Genomic DNA, 19,379 nt, shown 5'->3' on the forward strand with positions numbered 1-19,379 from the left:
CAGGCATTTGGTTTGCTTTCGGTAAAGAAGCTGAGACTCGGGTAGAATGAAGTCATTATAGCTAAGATGGTACCAGGATTTGAATGTGACTTTTTTTTTTTCTCTAGTGGTTCTGAAATTTTTGGATCTATAGAATCATCTGGAGGGCTTTTTAAACTATAGATTTCTGGGTACCACTCCCAGAGTTTTTGATTCAGAAGACCTAAGGTGGGACTCGGGGACAAGAATTTTCATTTCTAACTATTTCTAAGTGATGCAGTGTTTAAAAGAAAAATTTCCACTTAACCCTTTACCTTACCTGAAATATTATGGGTTTGGGCTATAATGCTGTGTGGGAGAGGAGCACTGTCATGGAACCGGGAACCCCAGCTTGCAAGCCCAGCCGTGTGACTAATTTGCTGAGTTATTCTGTGGACATTACCTCACTTCTTTCGTCCTCAGCTTCCATCTCTGTCCCAAACTTGGGGATTTTGTTAGACACCTGGAGGTTCCCTCCCAGCTCTAATCATCTGTGATTCGCCGCCTCCAGGCTCTTTTCTCACCTGCTGCCTGTCAGCTTTTGAGTGTGATCTCTTGCTTCTTGATGCACCAAGACTGAAAAATGAAGGAAAATACAGAAAGAAAGAAAAAAATCCTCTGGAATTTCCCCAGACATGCTGCACAGCAGAGTTATGTCATTGGGCCAGTAGATAAGTGGTGGAAGGCACATGGAAACCCCACAACCACACATCTCCCCTCACCCTGGGAACCTCCTTTCATTTCACTAGCCAAGTGAAGTAAGGATTCAGAGAAGCCCAAGCAGACCTGACAAGGGAGAGTTTGGTTTCTCTTTAGTTATCCTGAAAGAGATTTCGAAAATTAAAAACTATCTGCCTCAGTGCTTAATCGAGGATAGTAGTGAAATGAGAAGGTGATGGGACCAATGTCCTTTTTTTAAAAAAGAAAAATTTTTTTTAATGTTTATTTATTTTTTGAGACAGAGAGAGACACAGCATGAGCAGGGAAGGCGCAGAGAGAGAGGGAGACACAGAATGTGAAGCAGGCTCCAGGCTCTGAGCTGTCAGCACAGAGCCCAACGCGGGGCTTGAACTCACGAACTGTGAGATCATGACCTGAGCCAAAGTGGGACGCTTAACCGACTGAGCCACCCAGGCGCCCCCCAATGTCCTTTTTTGAAACATAGCTCCAGAGTAATCCAGGAAGCATTTCCTTCGGGGTTGGGCTGAGAGGAGAAAGTTTAGCGAAATGAACCAGGGCAGAGGAAGAAATCTTGAGGGCCTTGCCTGATGATCTCATGTCATGACTGGCCACTTAGGCCGAGGACATCAGATACTTTTTTTTTTTTTTTTTAAGTCTTGAGAAACATTTCCAAATACTTACTCAATGTTATATTAATAGGCACATAGACAAAAGGATTACATATTAAAATACGTTTGAGGAACACTAAGAGAACCAGTTTTCTGACCTTCCTTGGGGTCCTTGGGGCCTTGCATGAACCAGGCTAATCAATGCTGTGCCAGCAAGGTTCACAGTGCTGTGCATCCCTCCATTCAGGCTTCCTCAGTGTCAAATTTTGTCCCTCTGCTGGGGGAAAAAGGATACTGCAATCTCAAGAGTCCCGTCTCACTCCAGAGGCCCCCAGCCCCCAGTGTGGCGTCAGAAACCAGTTGCTACACCAGTTACTGGTAACAAGAAAGGGGTGCCCATGATGGTGAGGGAGGAGCCCACCTCTGCCCCCTGGGCTGGGAAAGCCCTCTGCTTTCCCTTCTTAGCCCAGGAAGAAACTTGGGGCCAATAAAGACAAAGGGAATGGTTGTTAGGTAAACAAGCAACCTGTGTCTGCAGAGTTAAGCTCAAGGTAACTAAGTTTCTGAGCAGATCTTCACCAAGTGTCAAAACCCGGCACATCCAGGAATTCAAAGCAAACAATGTAATTGCTAGGGTGCTTTCTCCTCACCCCACCATCAGTGAGCAAAGCATGCATGCTATCTGTGGCCAAAGTAAAACCTTTTCAGCACAGTGAAAGAAGTTAAATGCATGAGTCTCACTGGGAGTAAACTATGTTCTCCAGTCTGCGGAAATAAGTTCCGGTGTCACAACTTCTGTAGAACCACAAAAACAGAGAGTGCGATCTTGAGGTATATCACATTGCCCTCTCCCAGAGCAGTGGACCTGAATCACAGCCTAATATGCCCCCAGCTCTGGGGCTCAGAAGTCACTCTTTGTGTACTTAATCCCAGGAGGGTTTTAGTGGTATTCTGGTTAGTCGATTGAGAGCACTTTGATAAAAACAATTTAACTGAACACAGTTTGGTTGGAAGAATCTCTCCAAAATGTTATAGTCAAAAATGCATATCTTGAGTCACCAATATTTTTAATTTCAGTGGTAACTATTAACTAAATACGCAAATATAGGCAAATCTGCCCGTAGACCACAGTGGCTGCCTCTTGCCGAGCAGGATTCTGTTTTCTCTGGTCTTCTTTTGCCGGCTTCGGCTGCACTTAATGATAAAACAGCCGAAGTAATGATTTTCTGCATTGCTTTTGTCAAAAAGAAAAAATCAAATGAAAGGATGTGGAATTTCTCAGGATTTGAGGGTTTTTGTTTTCCCTTCTTTAAGTTCTAATTCGCTTCAGCCAATAGGCCAGCTGTGCTTGTCTGGCAATTTTTCTGTTTTTGTGCATAGGGATGAAGGATATTTAGTTTGTTCCAACTAGCCCCTTCCTGTGAGTGTGGGGCAAGAGTAATTGCTGAAAACAAATTAGGAATTTGAGAAAGCAAAAAGCAGAAAACAGAAAATTTTCAACTGAATTTTTCAAAGTGCTTTAAAATGCATTAGAAAGGACAACAACTCCATGGTGCGTCACCATTTCCAGTGCTCAGGGCCACCAGGAACCAATTGTGCAGGGTGTCCACTGCGTGCCTCCGAGCTGCCTAGAGTGTGAGGGCGCCCCCTGCAGTCATAGCACACACGGACCTAAACATAAACTTGACGGAATAAAATACCTGTTTCTGTCAAATTGTTCTTGGTCCAGTTATAAGCTATTGTTGTCATGAGTTGGAGCACCAGTTTATGCTTCTTTCTCGGGGCTCCCAGATAGTCCTAAGAACCATAAGGAATTCTGAATTTAATGCCATTAGCCTAGAAAATCAGGTGCTGTTCTAAAGCTTCTGAGGAGGGCTTGTTTGGTTTTGTTTAAAAGACCAGCATTATAGCAAACACCGTGGATTTGTTGAGTTTCTATAACGGAACTGGTTGTTTTGCCTCCACACCTACCTCCACGGTAATATTTCTAACTCACTGGCCTGCCTTAAGTCTTTAGTATCTCCCCAACATCTCCTGGACACCACCTAAATTCCTTAGAAGAGGCTAGAAGCTCTTCATACCTCTGCCTCATCTCCCACCGAGCCCTTATGTGCACCCAAGGCCCCTTGACAATGAACTACTTGAAGAGCTTGAGTGCATCATGCTTGAGCATGCCTGTGCACATCCTGGTGCTATTTCCTAAAGCTTCACTGGCTCCTGATTGTCCTTTATGCTTGGCCTAGAAGCCACCTCTATCACCTAAGAAGACCTAAAAGTCACCTGTGAAAGGAAGTCTTCCCTGACCCACTCCTCACTCTGGAAACCCTCTTTGAACCCTTGCTGCCTCCTGTTCTGGTATTCACGCCACCGTGTTACAATTTATGATGTCATATGATGCACTATGTAAGCATGTCTCTGTATCCCCAGGGGACTGGGACCTCCCAGAGGTCAAAAATCTATGCCCTGTCACTGACCAATTCACAAAATTGGAATATGGCCAGTAGGCTAGATAATATTAGATAAGATTAGCGTATCAATGTTACATATACTGAAGTGGATAACTACACTGTAATCCAGGGTCAACACGCTATGGCCCATCAGCTAAGAATAGTTTTCCCATTTTTAAAGGGTTGTATAAAGTACAAAGAGGAATGTGTGACAGAGACCATGTGTGGTCCACAAAACCTAAAATATTACTATCTGGCCCTTTACCGAAAAAGTTTGCTAACCCTTGCTGTAGTCTCATAAAAGGACATACCCTTATTCTTAGGGAGGACCCACGGCCGTGTTCAGAGGTAAAGGCCATGATATATGCAAATTAGTCTCAATTCAGAAAATATGTTTGTACATACATATATACACACGGACAAGTAGATGTAGACAGATGGTAGATGGATAGATAGATAATAGAATGATAAAATAAATGGAATAAAGTGTTAATAGATGAATCTGGATAAAGGGTAGGTGAGTGTCCTTTGTAGTACTCTTATTCTTGCAATTTGTTGTTAAGTTTGATACCATTTAAAAATAAAATTTTGTTTTGATTCACTAAAAAAATAAATATAAAAAAAAAAACTATGTCCTGATTTTTCTGTACCTTCATTGCTTAGCACAATTTTACACATTTAGTATGTGCTAAGTGAATTTTAGTTGAATGAATCAATGAATGTAAATTCTTCTAATCTATTATTGTATGTATCTAAATCACAGTGGTGATTTAGAGTATGATTGGGAACATTACAGAGCAATCCCATTGGGGAGGCAGTGTCTAAGCATACGAAGTAAATGACAGAAAAAACGTGAAAAGAAATCAATAGTAAAAGTAGCTAACATTTCTGTACTGTGTACTAGGGGCCAAGCACTATTCTGTCTTTTACGTCTGCATGCTTTTCATCCATTAACTAATTTAATCTTTGAAGTAGCCTTATATTTTACATACACATATATTACATATTATCAGCATATTGTATAGTATATATGGCTATATACATATGTATATATATATATATATATATATATATATATATATATATATATAGTCATATAACAATATATATATAAAACAGAGAGCCCAGGACTCAGGTACAAACATATCATTTTGATAGCTTCCTCAGAGTTCCCTCGTTTATTTTTAAAAACCAGAGTGGCCATTAACAGCCATGTCCCATTAATCCCAGGGACCTAGCCCTAGTTCGGCTATTGCTTAGCAAAACTTCATCAACACAAAGGAGTTTCATATGAGCTTCAAGTTTGTGAAAGGTCAGTGTTGGTACTCCTTCTGCCTTTGCTCTAGTTAGGAATGTTGTCTAAATTTTTTCAGCAGGAGATTTGAAAGGCCTAGGCTACTTTTCAAAACTGTGTCCTGCCCTAGAAATAAAGCCCAGAAGATGGTCAGGATGTCCCAATTGTAGTTAACCAACCTGTCTAAAAACACACAAGGTGTCAGCTCCTACGCTCCTACAGGAAAGTCCATTTACTTTTCCTGGGTTTCCTTTTCCCTCTTTTTATTGGAATTCTTGAGTTTCTATATATGGGATTACATAAGAGTGTTTTGCTTTGGGCAACTTTTTTTCTTTTCTTTCTTTCTTTTGCTTTTTTTTTTAACCAGTTACAATGAAACATAAGAGAGAAAATTCACCAAGTTAGCAGTTGTGAAGGCAAATGAAAACAACATTAATTTTGTTGCCTGGGTGAATTTTCTTTAGCCTCATAATTGATAAACTATTTGAAACAGTAGAAATCCTTTAGAACTGGAGTATTTGAAGGAAATGAGTGCCAATTCACAGCCTCAAAACATAATCCAGCTAAAGCCTGTAATGTGCTTAACATCTGACTGCAGTGTAAAAACCATGTCCCCACACTGCATTTTGACCTTGAGACATTAAGCCCAAACTGAACAGAGGCAGCATGTTGAATTTACAACAGTTTGTCCCAACAGCTGTACCCTCCTAGTCACAGTCTCGCACAGTGACAAACTACGATAGCAGACGCTTTCATTCCCATAGTGACTTCCACAGAGGAATTATAAAGTACCTTGAGAAATTATGCCATTAATATCACTAAGTGCCCATAGTGGCAGAAACGGAAGAACAGAGGTTCAATGAAGACACAGGCTCTGTCTGGGACTCTGACTTTACCTCATTGATCTTCCCCAAGGCCAGGCTTCCCCTCCACTGCAGGAGTCAAAAGACCCTTCCCTGTAAATCAAGTACCTTCCACCTAGAACACTGTGATTTATAGAAAGTTTTCTGCTTCTGTGGGAAGTTAATCAAGTGTTTTCATTATGTTCTTATCCGCATTGCATCTTTCATTTTTCAGTACCTTAAACCAAAAACTCAAAGGTTTTTGTGATAATATAGATGGGCAAATAGCTAGCTAGATACATACATACATACCCCTTTGTTGTAGAAAATGTTCATTGTGTGTTTCAATGAGGTCAGCATATTCCTCACATATACAAAAATTCCTTCCATTGAGTGATGTATGAGTTGATAATGGACCTTAAAATAAAAATGGGATATTCTCTGTCTTATCAAAATATGCTAATTTTATCCAACACAATGCTGTGTTCCAGAATCAGCTACCTAAAAGACACCAAAGGAAACACAATGCCAGGAATACTTCAGCATAACAATTAACCTTTATGTTACTCTTTCATAAAAAAATTACTTATTCTGCTACATTTTCGGTTATTTGCAGCAGATGTGGTGCACTGAAACAGTGGAGAATATTTAAGTGATGAATAAATATCTTTCCTTTTCCCTTCTGTCAGATATTTTCTCAATGATTTCTGACTCCAGTGGGGTGATGGTTTATGGACGATATGATCAGTTCCTCCGGGAAGTTCTCAAACTACCCACAGCGGTCTTTGAAGGTCCTTCATTTGGTTACACAGAACAGTCAGCTAGATCCTGTTTCTCTCAACAGGTAGGTGGGGGGGGGGGGGTCAGGGGGAAGGACGTGTTAAAGGAAATATCTCTCAAACAGTAGTTTTTCTTCGGTATGTTCCTCCAAGTCACTACTTAGACAAATTCTTCATGATAAACTGTAGCGCATCTTCCAGTCTCTGACAACTGACCTCTGAACCAGGAACTGAACTCAGCATACCTGGAAAATAATAATTGGTGGCTCCTGACCGTGAGCCAGGCACCACGCTAAGTTCTTTACTCGAATTGTCCAATGCAGTCCTTACGACAACCCTATACCCTCAGCGTCATGCCTGCGATTATCACCGTAGGATCAAAAGGGCCGAATTGTCACTCAGCCTCGTATGAAACGTAAGTCTGGGCCAGCGCCAAGCTTCTCCAATGTCTAGCAGAGGAAACAAGAAAGGAATCGCATACCACGTGTAACACACCATCAGGGAGGCCCAAAATATGACAGACACGGATGCCTGCATCCCCCACACCGTAATGCATTAGGGGTTCAGAGTTACATGTTTGAACTGAGGGTGGTACAAATTAGCCCAGAGAAGCTATTTAGTGCTTGAGGGTTTCTGTGTTTATACCTGTCCAGTCACGTAGAAAGTCTTCATGTCTGGCACCATTCTCTGGAGTGATGCAATGGTAGTTTACAAAGCCATAAACTGAAGGTTTGTTTAAAATTTTTAAAAAATCCAAACTAACCAAGAATGTCCTCTAAAAGGATCCCTTAAATAAGAAATCGGTGCAGAGCCGCTAGTGAGAAGCTGCATTTAACTGCCTGGCTAGTAAACTTCATGCATCTGTTTACTTGTGACCTAGGAGGTCAAAAGTGCCTCAGATCCCTGCAGGTCATGGGTTTATGTAGAATCACAACTGTACACAACAACCAATGAGAGATGGGATGGTTTGATACACTAAGTGCTAACTCTGCTCCCGTGCTGAGTCATCCAGACAGCCTTTCTGACCTCTCCCACTCCCCCACCCCCAGGCCAGCTTAGGTCCCTCATCTCTGCCTCCAGATGAAGCATGCTCCCCTTTCGATTTCCCTTTGAGTTGGTAACATCAGAACGGTTCCATCGCCTAAGCCTCCTTCTACACAACTTCCTCACCCAGCAGCTCTCATCAGTCCACAAGTCCTGCTCATTTCACCTTCTAAACGTGTCTCCAGTCACTTTCCTCATCAGCACCTGTTGCCTGCCCTATTGTATTATTCTCCACCCTGGCCCCCGGCCCCTGGATTTGTTTATTTGGTGCACGCCCCATTGCATTCCAAACTATTTCCGAATGCCATCCTCAGGAGGCATCTTCAGAGGTTCTCAAAATGCATACAGTAGTACAACAGGGTAAAACTGCACAGAGAGAACATGAAGGAGGCTTCGTCTCTTCTCATCTATCCCTCACAACACCCCATCTAACCATGCCACTCACCTGCTGAGCAGCCTAATCGCCTGCAGGTTGAATCTCCCTTTCTTCCAGACTCTGAGAGCCCTTCCATCCTTCTCCAGCTCACCCCTCTGCCTCCAGATGCAGCCTTCTATCTCCGTTCCTGCTCCAACCACTCCGTTTTCTGAATCTGTGCTTCTCTGTCTCCAGTGTCCTCCCATTTCTTGCCTCCAACTCCTTTTTCTTGCCCAAACATTGCTTTCCCCAAGAAGCCTTTCACAAAAGACATAAAGCCTCCTATCTTAACCATCTTCATATCTTAAACAGGTTGTTTCCCTATCTCAGAAAAGGCACATGACAAATGCTTACCATACTGAATTTTACTGATTTAAGAGTTAGTGAGTCTTGGGGCACGTGGGTGGTTCAGTCAGTTAAGTGACTACCTCTTGATTTCTGCTCAGGTCATGATCTCACAGTTTGTGAGATCGAGCCCCACATCAAGCCCCATGTCGGGCTCTGTGCTTACAGCAAGGAGCCTTCTTGGGATTCTCTCTCTCTGTCTCTCTGACGGACCCTCTCTTGCTCATACTTGCTCTCTCTCACTCTCTCTCTCTCAAAATAAATAAATTTAAAAAAAGAGTGAGTCTTACCTTTTGACTGAAATTAACTGTTAAAATACTGTGAATTAATTCAAAACACAAGTTTATTAACCTAATTTTTTTCAGCTTCTTTACCCATTCCTCTATGGATGGACCCTTGGACTGCTTCCATATCTTGGCTATTGTAAATAATGCTGCAGTAAACACAATGGTGCATATATCTTTTTGAATTCGTATTGTCATTTTCTTTGGGTAAATCCCACTAGTGGGATTACTGAGTCATACGGTAGTTCTATTTTTAATAGAACTTTTAATCCATACTGTTTTTCACAGTGGCTGCACCAACTTAATTCCCATCAACAGTGCCTGAGGTTCCATTTCCTCCACATCCTCGCCAACATTTGTTATTTCTTGTCTTTTTGATTCTAACCATTTTGATAGGTGTGGGGTGAAATTTCACTGTGGTTTTGATTTGCGTTTCTCTCATGATTAGTGATGTTGAGCATCTTTTCATGTGTCTCTTGGCCATATGTATATCTTCTTTGGAAAAAATATCTATTCAGGTCCTCTGCCCATTTTTAATTGGATTATTTGGTTTTTTGGTGTTGAGTTGTGTAATTGTCTATATATTCTGGGTGTTAACGCCTTATCAGATGTATTATTTGCAAATATGTTCACCCATTCAGTAGGTTGTCTGTTTGTTTTGTTGATGGTTTCCTTTGCTCTGCAGAAGTTTTTTTATTTTGGTGTAGTTCCAATAGTTCATTTTGTTTCTTGTTTCTCTAGATGACTTTTTTTAAGTTTATCTATTTTGTGAGAGAGAGAGAGAGAGAGAGAGAGAGAGAGAAAGAAAAGTCAAGCATGCACATGTGGGGGAGGGGTAGAACAGGAGGGAGAAGGGGGGGGCGGGGAGGGAGAGAGAGATAATCCCAAGCAGGCTTCACACTGTCAGTGCAGAGCCCTATGTGAGGCTCAAACTCACCAACCATTGATATTGACCTGAGCCAAAATCAAGAGTTGGATGTTCAACTGACTAAGCCACCCAGGCACCCCTTGATAACTGTCTTTTATTTTAATATAGCCTACATGTTCAATAAGATTTATATATGATGTTACCACAGCACAAAGTTCCTTTTGAAATATCTTATAGACTGTCTTATTCCATAATTCTTTTTATATATCCTCAATGATGAAAAATTTATATGTGTTGAAATCATAATAGCATTTTTGGAGACTTCCAGGAGTGATTTTCAGCCAGTCTGATGATCACAATGGATAAGATTTTTTTAAGTATAAGAAGAGGCAACACAAATATAAATAAATAATAAGACCAGTTTATATTTGTGCTTCATAAACTGGCTATAACAGCAGTTTGAATGATGAAATTCTAAAATTGTTTGCATTGCTTCATTGGAGAAAGTACAAGCCATTCCAAGTAATTATTTTGAAAGACAGGATTATTTCAGATACTACAAATTGTGGTAACTTCTTAAAAAATGTTGTCTCATTACTTATACTTTACATAAATAGCTTTTTTTAATGTTTATTCATTTTTGAGAGGGGGAGGAGGGGCAGAGAGGGAGGGAGACACAGAATCCAAAGCAGTTCCAGGCTCCAAGCTGTCAGCACAGAGCCCAATGAGGGGCTCAGACTCCCAGACCATGAGATCGTGACCTGAGCCAAAGTCGGACACAACCTACTGAGCCACCCAGGCGCCCCTACATAAATATCTTTTAATAATAATGTTACCACCCTATAATACTTAAGCTATCTAGTATTTTGAGGGAAAGCTACCATTGTAACTATCTGCTGATAAAAAAAGATTAATTAAAGAGTACCAAAATATTTTGTGTGTGAAATTACAAGGACTAGTGTCAGATAGGTGCCTTGAAAAGGTATGATAGTTCTTCACAACCGATTTCTTATCTAAAGATATAAATCTATCCCTGGGCTGTCTGTTCTGTTCCATTGATCTAAGTATCTATTTTTGTGCCGGCAATACTGTTTTGATTACTATGGCTTTGTAGTATATCTTGAAATCTAGAATTGTGACCCCTCCAGCTTCGTTTTTCTTTTTCAAGATTTTTCAAGATTGCTTTCTTTTTTGGGGGGGTCTTTTGTAGAGAACAAACAGATGGTGACCAGAGGGGAGGTGGGTGGGGGGATGAGTGAAATAGGTGATGGGGATGTTGTTTTTTAATGTTTATTTATTATTGAGAGACAGAGAGACACAGAGCGTGAGCAGGGGAGGGGTAGAGAGAGGGGGAGACCCAGAATCTGAAGTAGGCTCCAGGCTGTGAGCTATCAGCACAGAGCCTGACGCGGGGCTCGAACTCACAAACTGTGAGATCATGACCTTCGCCCAACCAACTGAGCTACCCAGGCGCCCCAAGAGTACCGTTCATCTTGATGAGCACTGAGTAACATATAGAATTGTTGAATCACTATATTGTACACCTGCAACTAATGTAACACTGTGTGTTAACTATACTGGAATTAAAATAAAATTAAAAAAAAAAAAACAAGCAAGCAAACCAAAAACTAGCCCATCCACCTGATATTACAATTCAAAATTTCAAATAAAATAGTGATTTTTGCATATAAACCTGTTATTTTTTTGTTATTCATCCTGCTATAATATCATGTATTCATATAACTTCTTATTTTTGTCATTTTGAAGGAAATTTAAAATCCATTCCTTTTCCATATCAGAAAGGACCAGGATAATGCAGGCAGATGCAAACTGAGTTAAGAGGAAAGATATATCAAGAAGGGAAAAAGAATTTTTGGAACTGTAGACTGTTCTAACAGCGAAGGGTCGCTCCCTCCTCACAGGATTTCCTCCTAATCTTGTATGGCAAGAACCATTCACATTCACCATGAAGTATTTAGTACTTACAGAAGTGGAGAAAGTTTAGAAGGGAAGTTGTCCTACAAATGTAGAAGACCGAGCGACTGCTATGGGAATTGTGGCTTTACCACGACTGGGTAAAGTTGTAGAGAGCAAGTCTACTGTTTGTCTTTCCTTACCGTTTTCATACTGCCCCTGGTACACAAAAGCGACCCTCTCAGAATTGTCGCTCTCCCTATGACAATATTGACTCGGCCTCAATGGAGATAATCCAGTCCTATGTGTGTTTAAGTGTTAAAGCAACCAGTGGTTTAAATTCAGAACTAGCTCTTTGGGTATTAGACTGTATTCTCGTTCTTCATGTATTAGAGGTTAATGGAATGTCCTCTTTCTTTAATCGCAAAGGGCATGTACGCAGCAGGTAAATTCACATTCTTCTCTGTTCTAAATTTTTGTGGGGTTTTTTTGATGCAGAAAAAGGTCACCTTAAACGGTTTCTTGGACACACTCATGTCCGACCCTCCCCCGCAGTGTCTGGTCTGGCTGCCCCTTCTGCATCGGCTGGCAAATGTAGAAAATGGTGAGTAGTTACTACTGAGCTACGGCAGTTTTTAAAATTATTGGAATTGTTCTCTCAAGTCTACAGTTATTAAGCCAAGGTCGCTTAGTCGTTTTGAGTTTCGAAAGACCCTTTCTCCCTGATCCGTAAGGCATTAGAGGCTCACTGCAAAATTAGGAGAGTCAATTCCATAGAGTCATTAAATCTCGCTGTGTGCCTCTCACTTACAAGTGGAGTGTGGCTGTAGACTGGCTCTAGCCGCAGAAGAATTTCAATAGTGAATATAACATTTTTTAGTATGATTGCGTTATGTTTAGGCATGAACTTCCAATACTGGTATTCATGGCATTGACTGTTCCTGGGCACTTGGCCAAGAATAGGTGGAGGAGATGGAAAGAAATTAGGTTATGGTACCTTGCTCATCTGTAGTTACAAGCTTCAAATGGAAGCTTTCGGTGATTGTGGTTACATAAATAACTTGACCAAAGGCCATTGCTTAGTAGCATGTAGACAATTACTTGGATCTGATTATTTGTTAGCTTCAAATCTCAAGTATTTTACCTCACCTGCTTTATAATTCAAATTGTCTGCCAATGAGAGTGAAGCGTCTCTCGAACTACCTGAATTAGAACTGTATTCAGATAATTTACACATCTCTTTGGGCATCTGCCTGTCCATCTGCCTCTCAGGAAAGAAAAAAAAATTGTTAAATGGAGGCAATGTCACTCATGAAATAAGCCCATTAGCCACTCCATTATTAAAAAGAAAAAAATCCATTCTCATCCAGTGTTTCTACTCTCCCTCATATCCCTTTCTTTTTTCTCCCTCTCATTTTCCATTTCTCTAACATTTGCTCTCTACCCATGGGACGGTCCGTTGTGTTCATCATTGTACTTCTGAGTCTTGCAGCGAGCTGTGCTAGTCTCCTAGAGACAGAGAGCAGTTTGGGGGAAAGACGGGTCAGTTTGGGGAATTTATATTCTTGTAGTGTAAGAGATGGGAGTAAAAGAGCAAATGGCATTGCATAAATCTGGTATTAAAAGAAGGCCTATCCTCTATCCCATTTCATTTCCTCCACCTTCCACACACATGCTTGAAAAGGACAGCGAGAGTCCAGGGATAAACATGATGCTTCTCTCAGCCAAAATTGACTATCATCTGAAATCGTGGCACACAGCAAAACAATGCAATTCCCATTCGGCTGTACTTTTCCTTATTCTGGCTCATACTGTGATTTGCTCATTTTTTTCTTCATTTACTACCCCCCTTAGTCTTCCATCCGGTGGAATGTTCTTACTGCCATAGCGAGAGTATGATGGGATTCCGCTACCGATGCCAACAGTGTCACAATTACCAGCTCTGTCAGGACTGCTTCTGGAGGGGACATGCCGGTGGTTCCCATAGCAACCAACACCAAATGAAAGAGTACACATCATGGGTAAGGCCAGGTCCAGTCAACACACACTTGGCTGCATGAGTGTCACTTAGAATGCAAGGGAACATCAAGGATGGGGAGAGAATTAAAGAGCAAACCTACCTTCTCTAACAGTCCTTCCTTTCCTTTCCTTTCCGTCCCACCCCCCACCTCCCTGGGATGTCTTAACTGTTGTATCTGAATCCAGGGTAGCTTCCTAAGACTTAAGCTATAGGAAGACTCAAACTATGTTACTTCTTGGAATACAGACAACTCAGTACTGGGTTAGATAACAACTGACCAAGCACCTTCTGGAACATAATTTCTTTTTCACAGTAGGTTAAGGCTCTTTCCAAGTTTTGTCTTATTTTGTTTGTGGGTATCGCTTAAAAATTATTGTTTCTTTTTTTCTTGGTTTCCAAAGTTCTGTTAAGTGCACGACTAGAGCATAAAGGAAAGACGTGTGAGCCACGCGTCTTTTTTTTTTTTTTTTTTTTTTTTTTTTTTTTACCTTTTTGGAGGAGGGGAGATTGTGTCTCTATGAGCAAATCATCTTTTTGTAAATAGCGTGAGTGACCAACTTGCCAAAAATGACTTGTCAGTGTCTGTCCATGTGATGGATGTGTGGGAGGAATTTGACCCATGAGCTTGCTGTTCATGCAGTTTAGTTGGCTGACCTGTGTCTCAGTTACACTCCAAGATCAGTTCCCCGATGTTGTTCTTTGTACTTCTGTGAAAGTATTGCTCTATATATGGGTTGGTTTTTGTTGAATGAACCATCAGACCTGTCAACCCCTCTTGGAACAGTTCTGCTTTAAAAGAAAATGCAAACTTCTTTTGAGTTTTTTTGTATATTTTCTGTATTTCAATTAACCTATAGTCTTTATTAAAGAGGAACTTACTGTTCTTTTTTTGATAAAGGAGGTCTGCAGAAAATGCATTTTAAATCAGAATGTTCTCTCTAGGAATTATTATTGGGAACCAAGATTCAGTGTAAATATACCACTTTTTTTCTAGCATCTGTCAGGTTGTGAATTCAAGGCATCACAGTGATTCACTAAGGCATCGTCTGCTGAGGGCTTTATGCCAGTTCAGATGCCACCTCCCACTGTTGGTTATGTCACATCCTGAGGATGGATATACTAACACAGATCATGAAATACAGTTTAGTACAGAAGATAAGAAAAAACACTTTCTATTTTCTTATGGTCAGCATCCTACCAATTTTCCAACTTGCTCTATCTCAGATCCTGGAGGGCTAGTGTTCAAAGACTAAGCATTTTTCCATTGTTGTTTTATATAAACACCAAAGTCAGTTTAGGAGTCTCTTTCTTAGGGATTGTGGGCTCTTAAAATTATATGGCAGGGCAATGTCTTTACAAAGTAGAATCAGTCTCCTCAAGAGGATAAAGAGGCTCCAGTGTTTTATGGGGGTGAAGGGCTGTTGCTGCGGCTGTGTTTTAAATGTTCTAAGAATTACATCTCCTAGCGAAAGCCAAAGAGGGACTTCTTAAATGCCCCTATCACTTAGCTTTTAAATAATGAAGACAAAAGTCACTTCATTGTATTGCCACTTATGGGCTCTGTGTGTAAAAGGAAGCGACAAAGTTGTGAGTGGCTTCTCATGGAAAGGAAAAGTTGGCATAAAGATTTATTAAGTGTGATAGATGATTTTTGATAGATTTGGCTGGAAGATTTTAAGATAAACATCCTACTGGTCTAAATGAAAAAGAGCGATCATGATGCTCTGGAAAGAACATGAATTTTAAACCCTAAAGCCTCAAATTGAAGCTCCACTTTTCCTTTTTACTGGATGTATCCAGCCACACCTGAAACATTTTGCACCTGGATGCCTGTGAAACCTTCTGCTCATCTTCTCACGTCCGCTCCTATCTCCTCCCAAATCATTTTCTGTTCTTAAGCAGGAGCAATCCTTCTAGAATCACCTCTGATCCTCTCACCTCTATGATTTAAGTTCTTCATTGTCTCCCTCTGCACCTGAGATAAAGACCACAGTCCTTGATGTGGCATAGAAGAACTTCAATGATCTGCCTTCTGCTTTCCTCTCCAGAGTGGGGTCTCTTCTTCCTCCATCTGGAATTACCTTCTCAATCCCTTGAGTTTTGATCAGAAGGACTCCTGGTGGTCCCTTGAGTCCCAGCTCAGATATCCTATGCACAATGACTGCTTCCGTTTATCACAGCATTTGCTAACACTAAGCAGCAGGAAGCAGGTACTCTGGTGGCTTGTCCCGGCACTCTAGTCCCAGCATTGAGCCAACTCTCTGACTTAGGGTAGACACTCACAGAAGACTTCACGCATAAACCAGTGAATGAATGAGTGAGTGAACGAGCATCTATTGTGAGAGCAAATCATCTCATGAAATACTACGTAAATATTAGTTATTGTCACTTCTACCTTTCTTCTCCTTTCCAGAAATCACCTGCTAAGAAGCTAACTAATGCATTAAGCAAGTCTCTGAGCTGTGCTTCCAGCCGTGAACCCTTGCACCCCATGTTCCCTGACCAGCCTGAGAAGCCACTCAACTTGGCGCACATCGTGTGAGTATCTCTGCCCTCCAGATGAAAAGACGTCTTTCGTCATTGACCCACGTCCCCATACATACAAGGCAAATTCATGTTTGTTGCCAGGGACCACATTTTACATTTTAATTTAAAAAAAAAGAAAGTGAAAATAACGTGATTATAATTTTACTCTAGGGGTATACAGTACTTCTGTCTTGATGTGCAAGTAAAGTATGCAACACTAATGTAAATCACCTGTAGGTGGAAAATATTCAAAAAGCATCATTATAAAATATAGATGTGAGAGAGTTTTACAACTGAACAGTAACAATCAATGGAATTAATTTTAAGAAAATTTTAAGGCGCACTAAGCCTTAATATCACGCGTGCTTTGGGTCCCCAAAATAAAAACTCTTTGCTGAATTTATCTGCAGAGCCAGTCATCTTAAAGATGTCAGCAAATCTAGAAATTGTCATTGTCTTATCCTAAACTACACAACTTTAGAAGAATCATGACCTGCGCGTGGGAAGGTTGAAGAGGGAGAGTTGGGTGGTAAAATTCATCAGAACATCCAAAAATAGACTAAAAAATTCTTTCTCCAAAGTATTTGCGAGTTTGGTGGGTAGAGAGTGGGCTAGGAAAGAGTGCTGCCTCCCATTCTTTCCACCCCCCAGAAGCCTCATGCCTGGGAGCCTCTCTCAGGCCTGCATGGCCAGATTACAGGGGAGGCTGAAGTAGAAGAAAATATTTCTTCCTTGGTGTTATCTTGGGCTGAAAAGAAGAAACAAGCGTATCATCTGCATCCGTGCCCAGTTAGGAATTATGTAGTCAAAGGTATGTCAGAAAGGCTCTAGAAAAGGTGGTCTCCCCTCTATACAAACTCCTTTTCGTTTTGCACAGTTCAGCAGGACTTCCTGCACCGCAGGGCCTTTGTTTGCTTGTTGACATCCAGAGCTGAGCTGATCAGACCTATCAAGATTAGGAATCCACCAGGACAAAGTCCATGCCTCAGGCAGTTCAGAATATGACCCATTAAAGATGCCATGATGGATGCGAGCTTTATGAAAGTAGTAACTCTTTCCTCCGATGGACCTAAGCAAATACCATCAAATGATTTGTGCTGTGACATGTCTATGGCTTTATGTAAATACTACAAGGCTCTGTCTGGTTTGCTCCCAAGTGTGTTTTGAGGGTTCACTGTCTTCAGCAATACACACAGCCTGGAGGCTTTTGTTGCGGGCATGGGCTAAGCATCCAAAAAACTAATGTAAGCCAATTAGGTAGAATGTGGTTAACTTATTTTTGGAAATTTTTATCCTGAAAATAAGCCAGGGGTAAATAAATCTGGGGAGTATCCCAAAGGGCCAATCACTTGCAGAAAACGACCTCGTACGAGCTGTTCTTATTAAGATCTCAACTGTTCTTCCCATAGCCAGAGACAATCACTAAATTTTTAATAAATGAATAAAACTAAGTGAGAACAAGTCTATGCTGTCTGACCTCTGCCATGGAGTCATTTCCTATCAGCCTGGCTAAGAGCTTCACCCCAGGGAACAACGTTCAATCAGAGCTGATGGGTGTAAGGAAAATAGAGAGTGGATGTGAACAGCCTGACTCTAAGAGCTTTGCAGTGGAACAGAATTAGGATGCTTCCTCCCACTTGGAGACAAAATTAGGAAGTGAGGCAGAGTGAAATAAATTTCATGGTCAGTCACACTGCAGTATTACCTAGCACAAAGCCTGTACCCTGTCATGCTCCGGCCTGGTGTGTGTGTGTGTGTGTGTGTGTGTGTGTGTGTGTGTGTGTGTGTGTGTTATTTAATTGGCTAATGAGTAAACAAACTTTTAACCTTAATTTCTGATGTGTTATTCAATGAACTAACTGAGGGCAATCTCTGCACAATTTGAGTTCCTTGAAGAGTTTCAGGATTCTCTTAAAATTCTCCACTAATATGCCTTTTTCTGGAAAAAGTTCCATATATTTAACCAGATTCTCCAAATAGTCCTCGAATCAAAGTAGTGATCTATACTCACTGATAATATATTTTTCCAGGGTGAATTTAAAGTCTCAACTTTAAAATGCAAATTGTAGAAAATATTTCATTATTGAAATAACATACAAGAAATTCTGCACGCAGAATGCCCAATCTATATTAGACCAGAATTTTTTTTCTGTTTTTAACTTTAGACGTTTTTCTCTCATTTACTATTCAAATGTCTTTTTCCTAAATAGATACCCATGTCTTTTTCTTTTTGTTTTTTGGATAGGGGTATCTAAGACTTCTAATTTTAAAATATGCTGTTCATTTAGCTATTCTAAATTATCATAGATACATAAGGCTGCTTAAGTGGTGACATTTTGGTATTTTGGCATTTGTTCTTAGCTATTGTATTTCTTGTCAATTTTACCATGATTAACAGTCTCTATTCTATTCAATTCCTTGCTGCCAAAAGTGATACTTGGTAAGTAGTTCAATAGTCCCCTGTGTGCTTATAAAGACTTATAATCATAAGTGGTTATGAGACACAAAACAAGTGAGTAACATGAGGCCACTTTAAAGGTAATTCTGCCTTCAGCTGAACACTTTCCATTCACAAGACAAATGCCAATTTTATAAAAACGTCCTCTGTGAAGGTCTCGTCCACAGGGAAAAGTTTGCACTAGATCCCTGTGACTTTATCTTGTGGAGCTATTTCTTGTTCATAAGAATAAATCTGTTTAAAATTCCCAGCATGACCTACTTATTAGGTAAAGTAACTTCTCATTTGATTATGGAGAAAACAGGAACCTCAGTTCCTTTGACAGCCACCATTTGGTGCCAAGGTTAGTTATAGTTGTGTCCCAAGTTCAACATTTCCATGATGAACCTGAAACATGAAGCCATTCACTAAGAAACTGCAGTTTCAGCTTTGCGGTGGCCAGGTTCCATAGAGTAAATTTACTAGGCTCGGTAAAAAGCATTCCAACTCTACTTGTTTTCTCATTTCCTGGAGCTAGAGCACAAAGGGAAAATTAAAAAAGACAAAAGAAAACCAGAAACGTGGGTCAAGTTGATAGTTTCAAACTTCTTGCAAAGTTAAAAATGCAGGTATTTCATTCTTCTTACTGTTTTAAAATCTGATTTACCTAACTTTTCAAAAATCACATAGGACATTTGCATAAAATTAACATCCTTCTTACGAAATGAAAGTGTTGTGCTCAAGGTAGAATTCGTTTTAAACTAGCCTCATGTGGGCCAAGACACATCCTAGGTAAATAATGCAAAACGCTAAGATAGTCTTCAAAACTCCAGCTAATATATTTACAGTAGATGAAA

General features: G+C 40.6%; 1 protein-coding gene across 31 annotated transcripts in view; it reads left to right on the forward strand.

Annotated features, from left to right (window-relative positions):
• The window catches only part of DTNA (dystrobrevin alpha), a 351,246-nt gene that overhangs the window by 267,301 nt on the left and 64,566 nt on the right, over nucleotides 1-19,379 (forward strand). For all 31 annotated transcript variants that reach the window (XR_015242529.1, XM_086682719.1, XM_086682721.1 and 28 more), the window contains 4 exons: nucleotides 6,580-6,734; nucleotides 12,038-12,143; nucleotides 13,394-13,560; nucleotides 15,973-16,097. Coding sequence is in view for 30 of the 31 variants with exons in the window: in XM_086682719.1 (XP_086538845.1) it covers nucleotides 6,580-6,734; nucleotides 12,038-12,143; nucleotides 13,394-13,560; nucleotides 15,973-16,097 (553 nt within the window). In the remaining variant the exon portion in view is untranslated. The remainder of the gene's footprint in view (nucleotides 1-6,579; nucleotides 6,735-12,037; nucleotides 12,144-13,393; nucleotides 13,561-15,972; nucleotides 16,098-19,379) is intronic.

This window comes from Puma concolor, chromosome D3, assembly GCF_028749965.1.
Source record: "Puma concolor isolate L17-30 chromosome D3, mPumCon1.1.hap2, whole genome shotgun sequence".
Taxonomy (NCBI): Eukaryota; Metazoa; Chordata; class Mammalia; order Carnivora; family Felidae; genus Puma; species Puma concolor.